We start from the raw sequence: 7,457 nt of genomic DNA on the forward strand, positions 1-7,457 counted from the left end.
CTCCTCGCCCAAAAATTATTATATATGAGCGGTCGCGAAACGGTAACACCATCCGTGGCAGCCGCAAGACACCTATTTTGCAACAAATACAAAACGGGGTTTTTGGGAGGGCTTTCCAACCCAGTTTCGATACCCAGGTATTCGCCCCTGCAGATTGAAGTGTTCCACCAAGATGATCAATTATAGGCTTGAAAAATGCGACTTTGTACTAGTCGTTACGTAAGAACAACTTAAGTTGACATGCAGTCGCGTGGTCTAGTGGCTATGATTTCTCGTTCACATCAAGCTGAACACTGTGTTCCGAGAAGGTCCCAGGTTCGAACCCTGGTGCGACTACTCCAGCTCACTTTTTTGCTCCCATTTTTGTCTTTCGAAAATGACTACAGAAGTGCTCCCGAGTACATAAAGCCTTTTTGATCACTCTACTTCAGCCCTTAGGAGTTTGCTTCACTGGAGTCGTCGGTCCGACTGGAAGGCGGCGTTTACTTTCTTTTTTTTTTCTTACGCTGTTGGTACTCTTGTCGCTAAGGCTTTGAGATTTGAGCGGGACCACTCTCTGAATAATTAATCTATTATGTTGCCTAGCTATCTTCCATTCCATTCAAAATATCAGAGACTAGGACAGCTGTAGGGCCCCTCCTCAACCCAATCTCTGGTACACTCACTAGTTGGATATTGTAGATCAAGAAACGAAAAAGCCTGATCCAACTCACATACCGAGAAGAACTGTTCCAATTCACAAGTATCAGCGAGGGATCGTATCTGTGCTCCTGGAGGCTTGAGGCTTCTGTAGAATGGGACATCAAAACATTTTGGGAAAAATCCAGCAAACTCCCAATCGATGATACCATTAACTTCCAGAGTATCTGGATCGACGATGACATTGGATTGCGAAAGATCGTTGTGGCAGAACACATACTCTTTAGCTGGAGAATGCTTCGTAATCCACATTTCATCGCGTTGCAGTTGTTTGGCGACTGGTGGAGGACAGACAATACCAGTTGGTCCACCAATGCAACTAGAGCGTAGGCCTTGTAATGTGCTCTTATACCTTTCAATCTGCTCGATCACTGTGTGTTGATCAGAGAGTGGGATTTCTTTTAGAGGAACACCAGGGACTAGCTCTGTCCACAAGTGGTAGGATCCATCGCTGTGCTCACCGGCGTGAATGACGCGTGGGACGGGGATGTCAGTCTCTTGGCCGATGAAGTCTAAGGTGGCAGCTTCATTTGCGAGTCTCGCCGCGTTGTCGAGTGAAATGTGTAGTTGGCCACGGAAATCGCGCTGATATTCGCTGGGTGAAAGGGTTCTTTTCAAGAAGCAGTTATCGTAATAGCGGTAGTGCCTCTCGTGTGTTGTCCAACTTGCCATCCTGAATCTGCACCTCACTTGTGACAGAGATGATCAGAGGTCGTTTGGACTGGTGGGCAGAATCCAGCTATTGATCTCGAGTTCACGGGGCCTGTGCGTAATGTGTTGTGGGAGGTCAGCCTTGGCAACCGCCAGGCACCTCCCTAATCTGGCGTTGCTTCGCCAGTGTCGGATTGATAGCAATCGTCGGATGTGGTACCTGCAGTCTAACAAGCGGCTTATGCGTTTACGGAAATGTGAATAAAAATATTCTGGATCAAGTTGACATACCACATGTAGGATAGTCCAAATAATAAGAATTAATTCTTGTCTTAACCAGCCACATTGATGCACTCTATTTCTGCCTCCTTGGTCGCTTCAATACGTGCGTCTGTTGAGTAAACGGGGCATTTGATCGAGAGAGTCCAAGTTCTGACTGTGAAACGTCAAAACTTACTCCACGAGGGATCTCATCAATGGCAGACTGGATCCTTCTCAGGTGATCTGGCATCCACATATCGTAAACATTCTTGGTAAACTTGTATGCACTCCACTTATCCTTCCCCTCCTCGCTGGTCAAGTCAAATGTTTTGATTGGGTGACGGTAGAAGGACGTCTTGTTCCCCTCAATGACTGCATAGTGGCCGTATATTCTCACTGTCCTGTGGTCGTGTGAGATTGAGAAAGCCAAGATCTCGCGATTGACCTCCTCCTCGCGTCCCACAAGTTTAAACAGCTCAACAACACCCCTCACAGCAATGGTCATGCTGTGTGCATTCTGTCGATCGGCAATGTCGAGGGCGGTGGTACCCTTAACCTCACTGGTCAAGAAAGGAAAGTACATGTAGAAGGTGGCTAGGAAGAAGGAGCTGTAGGTTTCCGGGTCGTCACCAAGGAATGGCTCCAACTTATTTAGCTCGTCTTCTGTGAACGCAGACCGGCCGAACCCGACCGCATAATCAGGCTGCGGACGTGGTCCACAGAAGGCAATAGAGGAACCCCATGGTTCATTGACACTTTCAACCAAACACTCGAGATTCTTAGCGCCACACGTAGCTAATGTCTCCGCCGCAGGAACAATCAACCGAGATATATCTTGAATAACTCTTGATTCGTTTTTACTCTGTAGCTTTTGGCAAGCCTTCCGGAATCGGTCATTCTGAAATATTGTGCCTTCAGGAATCATCTGTTTCTCGTCAAGTAGCATTTTGCAAATCTGCTTGCTTCTTTCCATTACTTCAAGTTCAAATTCAGCCATAAAGCTGCCTTTGGTGGCAAGGACGGTCTCATAAGTAGCGCTCCTGTATTTGGCGCTCTTTCCATCTCTCAATTCTTGATCAGTTGGTGCATTAGAGCCTGTAGCAAGACTTGAATTTGAGTTCTTGCGGCGAAGAGAAGCTGTTGACTTTTTTTTTGCAAGAAGATGGCTCATGTTTTCAATCTGTCCAGGCTGTGCCCTAAAATATTCTTTAGGCCAGCAGTCATTCCTGCACCAATATCTAGTCAGGTCAATCTTCTTCCAGTTGGTAATATGTTGCTTTTCTTCCTCAGGGGGGTCAATAGCTAAGCTCGGTAAAGACAATCGTGGTCGTTTTGAAGAGGAGAGTGTTTGGTCTTCAGAAGATCGTTTCTGATTTAGTTTTGTATTCTGTTCTCGGGTCTGGATGCTGGTCGGAGAGTCCTGCAATATCTCCGTTGAATCAGTATCATATCACAGTGATACAACCGGAAGAAGCGCACATACAGTTGCAGAGGCGTTTTTACTGCTTAGCCGCACGCTCCTGCGGTAGGACTTCGCTTGCTGTTTCTGTGGTTCTCTCTTAACTCGCTTAACTTGTTTCCCTATAACAAGTCAGACTGGAATACAGTAAAAAAGATCTGGAAATTACCTTTGTCTTCGGGTGCCATGCGTTTTCTGGCCACTATCCGCGTTTGACACTCAATTCTGGGCACCATTTGATGACGAACCATTTTGAAAGATGGGAATTGGTGAAGCCTAGTCTTTTAATCGGACGAGGAAGGAGTGTGAATTGACCGAAGGTTGGGGGGAGCACATGCAATTTGGGAAGCTTCGATCACAACGTGTTGACCGGAATATAGTTATTCCATTCCCTTTTAGGCTTAGCTTCAGCTTGCCCACATGTTATCTTTGAAGCCTGTATACTCCTAGAGACTTCATATTCGGAGTAGACCCGATAGCTATGGGTTAGTCCCTCGTCCAAGCTGCCGTGTGGCTTAGTCAGGACCGACCAGGCCAAGTACGCGCCCACACCCAACAAAGCTCCAGCCAGACTGAGCCCACTGTTTTATATCAAACAATTGCTCGTCTCTTTCAGAGTGTTCGTTATGCTCGGAAGACCGGCTCCCTTTGCCAGGTACATCAGGTGTATTTCACCGGCTTTCTACCCTGCCCTTTATCACCAACTACCACCGCGCCCATTGAGGATGGGAGGGAAAGTGAGCTCCCCTGTGCCTAGTGCACATTACCCTAGTACATCGAGGCTATTTTCGGGCAATTCTGGAAACAAGATATATCCAGTCCCAAGTATGTATGAACGCACCAGCTAAAATGGGGTGCTAATACCGCTCCTGCAAAACCCAAGGTCAAGATCCGTGCTCGTACACAGCAGGGCGCTTCCTCCACCAGGATGAGCTCCAACGCAACGCACGACATGTCCAGTTCAGTTTCTCTACACTATGTGAGGTTGCAATTGGCCTGTGCCAGGGCGCATCTCGTGTCACAAGCTATGAAAAGAAGGAAGGTGGCTATAACAGAGTTTTCGTCCTCACGTTTGACAACGGCGAGCGCCTTGTGGCAAGGATACCTACGCGAGTTGCTGGTGCGCCACGACTCACGACGAATTCAGAGGTTGCCACAATCGCATATTGTAAGTTATCCGGTCCAAGTTTAGTCTTCTATGTCTTACGATCTCTACAGTACAGTCGAAGACCTCACTCCCCCTTCCCAAAGTCTTGGCCTGGAACGATGACCCTAGCAACCCCGTTGGTGCAGAGTACATCATCCAAGCACATGTGGACGGCGTCCTGTTACATGAGCAATGGCCTCAGATGGACGGGCTTCAACACATGCAATGCACCAAGCACCTGTCGCTGAAGATTCCGAAGATGACATCGCTCAACTTCCCAGCTTATGGGAACATTTACTTCTCCGACGCACCGATCGAAGCAGCTCTCAAAGTTCCACTGCAAGATGATGACCGATTCTGCATTGGACCATATTGTAGCCCGTTATTTTGGCACCGCGGGGCCGGGGAGCCTGAGCTCTATGGAGAGCCGAGTGAAAATCGTGGTCCATGTACGCTGCATTCCTGCCCAGATTTTCTCACCCGATACTAACAGCTGTATTGTAGGGAAAACGCTTGATGACTATGTATCTGGGCTAATAGACACCGCGCTCTCCCGTATTCCCAAGCAACCGGACAATCACCTCCCATATCGCGGTTCTGTGGAAGAGCATATTCGCCTTGTAAATATCTGTCGAGAAACAATGCATAAACTAGTGCAGAGCCCTCGCATCCAAGAGGCTGGTATGCCAACATTAATACATGCAGACTATAACAAACGCAACATCTTCGTCTCCGACGACCCGACTGTGATCACTGTGATAATCGACTGGCAACTAACCTGCGTCGAGCCCGCATTCATATACGCACACATGACTCCAGACTTCGCAGCTCTCCCAGACACCGACCCCAGCGAAGATAATAATGAACCAACATCCAAAGAAGAGGAGAAACTGCTCTCAGACCTCTCCATCTGCAACCAAACCTACAATTTGATCATGACATACAAGAACCGCAAGATCAAACCGGGAAGACTGCTTGATCCCACCTTTTTCCGTCTCTTCCACTACTGTTTTACGACCTGGCGCGATGGCATTCCCGCGATCCGCCAAGAACTGATTGATCTCAGCGCCCTCTGGGACAAGCCAGAACTAGGCTTACCGGCTCCGTACCCATACGCTCCAAGTGAGGGCGAACTTGCAGAACACAGGAAGCAGTATGAGGATTTTGAAGCAACGCAGAAACTCAAGACATGGTTGAAAATATCACTGCAGACGACATCCGACGGATGGATGCCCAATGAGCTCTGGGAAGACGCAAGAGAGGCGAATAGGATGGCGTATGAGCAGTGGATGGAAACGGCAAGAGAGTCCGAAGCTCGGGGCGATGATAGCATGACAGTCGAGAAGGCGGAGAAGTTGTGGCCGTTTGATGCGAGATAGACTGTGGGGAAAGCACCTAGTGATTTTTGATATTGACATTTTTTTTCTTTGCCTACCTATGGATGTTCTTGAGTCAAATACCGATCTCAAAATATTGTAAAGAAAAGTTGACACTTGTTTCTAGGTTCCCACATAGAACACTGGCGTCGTTGCGGCAAAGGTACTCAATTCTCAACAACCGGGAGCCCGCAGGGGAGTTTCCCACTGAGGAGGTAGACGAGGTGAAACGTCAGCGCCTGGAGCAACGCGGAGGAGATGGAAGGAAGAAGACAGGGAGGCCAAAGAAGTCCTGAATGTAGATTTATCTTTGTCTAGCTAATCCTGTGTTCGCAAGCCTCTATATTTGTTGGCCTTTCCCTCCAAATTGGGTTTACCCCTCGTATTAGCTGAATTGCCATGGCGCTGAGGCATATCTGGATGAATTCGCAGACTAAGTCATAGTCGCAGTGTCGAAGGGAGCGAGCATAGTCGTTGAAGTCATATCAATAAAATATCTTGAATTTATTATTAAGACTGGCAAAGATGTATGGATGAATTCTGAAAAGATGCAAGCTATACTGAAATGGAAAGCCCTTATAATAGTTAGACATGCATGACTTTATTAGGTTTACAAACTTCTACTGATGATTTATAAAAGACTTTTCTAAAATAGTAGCATCACTCACAGCACTAATCAGAAAGAACAATGAATTTAAATAAATCAAGAAATATAATAATATCTTTAAAGTTCTGAATATATTTACTGCTGCATCTATTCTTTTATGGTTTGATGCAAGCTGTGAGACAGACCCGCGACCTTCTGGCTGAGCTGGCGGACCGGCGGAAGGTTGTTCCGGGGCGAAGCCCTAAGTGTTAGGTAATCCAACTAGCACCTCGCTCACGTGACCCACATAGATTACCATACCAGAAAAATGAGCTTTTCGGGCAACCATCAGAAAACATTTATCTGACACAACCTGTTGAACCACAGATTGCAAGCTTGAAACTGTAGATCCACCATATATTTACAATGCATGTATAAAAGGTTCAAAATGTATAGAATTCAGAACATATAATGCATTAATTAAGGGTTTTGAATCTGATTCAGAAGCTTTTTAATTGCTAGAAATTAACTACTAAGTGTTTACAGAACCACCCACACAACCTAAATTATAATAAATTTTTTTTTTTTTTTTAAATTTCAGGAGCCTTCTCATCAGTTGAAGTTTCTGATTTAGAGACAGAATGTAAAGCAAGCACAAAAGAATCATCAGAATAAGTCTATTTAAGCTGCTTGATTATACTTTTGAGCAAATTGACTCTGCTGTCTCCAGTTGGAGACAGGCCTGATACAGATAGGTTTGGCTGTAACTGAATAAAGAGAGAAGATGTGATCAGAATGAAGAAGAAGAAGAAAGAAGTAGATACAGCAGAGAGCAGAGCAGCAGCAAATCAATCTATCTTAACTACTAATTTGTAAATAATTTCTTCTGTCTTTTGCTTTTTTTGTCATCAAATATTAAAGTCAGTTCAATTCATTCTGACATTGTATCAAGTATACTAACTATAGAAGATAAATAATTAGACTTTAAGTTCTGATGAATATTGGCCAAGATTCTTTTGATATTTTATATATATAACTGTATTAGCATAAGTTAAATGTATAATCTTCAATCAGTTTAGAGTGGTATCCAGTTCCAGAATTTTCCATCCTGGTCCCAGATTCCTGTCCCAATTTCTGTCCCAAGAACAGGATCAGATTGAAGCTCAGCTTAATAAGATGGGACTGAATTGTTTAACAGTATATTGGGACAGTTCTGTGGAAACTGGAATTAGAATGGGATTGGGACCAGAATCAAAATCTAGCTAGTAGAATGGGCCT

The 7,457-nt window shown here is 45.5% G+C and overlaps 3 protein-coding genes and 1 non-coding gene across 4 annotated transcripts; 2 read left to right on the plus strand and 2 right to left on the minus strand.

Moving 5' to 3' along the window:
* The first annotated feature begins 244 nt into the window (after nucleotides 1-244).
* On the plus strand, nucleotides 245-336 carry D8B26_005877. The gene has a single exon. It is a non-coding gene; the product is annotated as a tRNA-Val (tRNA).
* Nucleotides 337-581: 245 nt separating this feature from the next.
* D8B26_005878 (uncharacterized protein) lies at nucleotides 582-1,405 on the minus strand (the record flags this gene model as incomplete). Its single annotated transcript, XM_003070093.2, has 2 exons — nucleotides 714-1,405; nucleotides 582-664 (listed from the first exon to the last, which is right to left on the minus strand). Exons 1-2 carry the CDS (start codon nucleotides 1,369-1,371, stop codon nucleotides 582-584), a joined length of 741 nt encoding a protein of 246 aa, XP_003070139.1. The 5' UTR covers nucleotides 1,372-1,405.
* Nucleotides 1,406-1,705: 300 nt separating this feature from the next.
* D8B26_005879 (uncharacterized protein) lies at nucleotides 1,706-3,321 on the minus strand (the record flags this gene model as incomplete). The annotated part of the gene is made up of 3 exons (XM_003070092.2): nucleotides 1,706-3,031; nucleotides 3,095-3,192; nucleotides 3,240-3,321. 3 exons carry the CDS (start codon nucleotides 3,319-3,321, stop codon nucleotides 1,706-1,708), a joined length of 1,506 nt encoding a protein of 501 aa, XP_003070138.2.
* A 363-nt stretch (nucleotides 3,322-3,684) lies between these two features.
* Nucleotides 3,685-5,936, plus strand: D8B26_005880 (uncharacterized protein). The gene is made up of 4 exons (XM_066125023.1): nucleotides 3,685-3,895; nucleotides 3,954-4,238; nucleotides 4,289-4,666; nucleotides 4,722-5,936. Exons 1-4 carry the CDS (start codon nucleotides 3,697-3,699, stop codon nucleotides 5,594-5,596), a joined length of 1,737 nt encoding a protein of 578 aa, XP_065981104.1. The 5' UTR covers nucleotides 3,685-3,696; the 3' UTR covers nucleotides 5,597-5,936.
* The last annotated feature ends 1,521 nt before the right edge of the window (nucleotides 5,937-7,457 follow it).

This window comes from Coccidioides posadasii, chromosome 3 (genome assembly GCF_018416015.2).
Source record: "Coccidioides posadasii str. Silveira chromosome 3, complete sequence".
Taxonomy (NCBI): Eukaryota; Fungi; Ascomycota; class Eurotiomycetes; order Onygenales; family Onygenaceae; genus Coccidioides; species Coccidioides posadasii.

Excerpts from the sequence above, each read along its gene's own strand:
- D8B26_005880 (XM_066125023.1), top strand. The coding sequence starts at position 3,697 with ATGCTCGGAAGACCGGCTCCCTTTGCCAGGTACATCAGGTGTATTTCA. Across the intron at positions 4,239-4,288 it reads GGTTGCCACAATCGCATATT|TACAGTCGAAGACCTCACTC; the intron begins GTAAGTTATCCG and ends CGATCTCTACAG. Across the intron at positions 4,667-4,721 it reads GAGTGAAAATCGTGGTCCAT|GGAAAACGCTTGATGACTAT; the intron begins GTACGCTGCATT and ends GCTGTATTGTAG.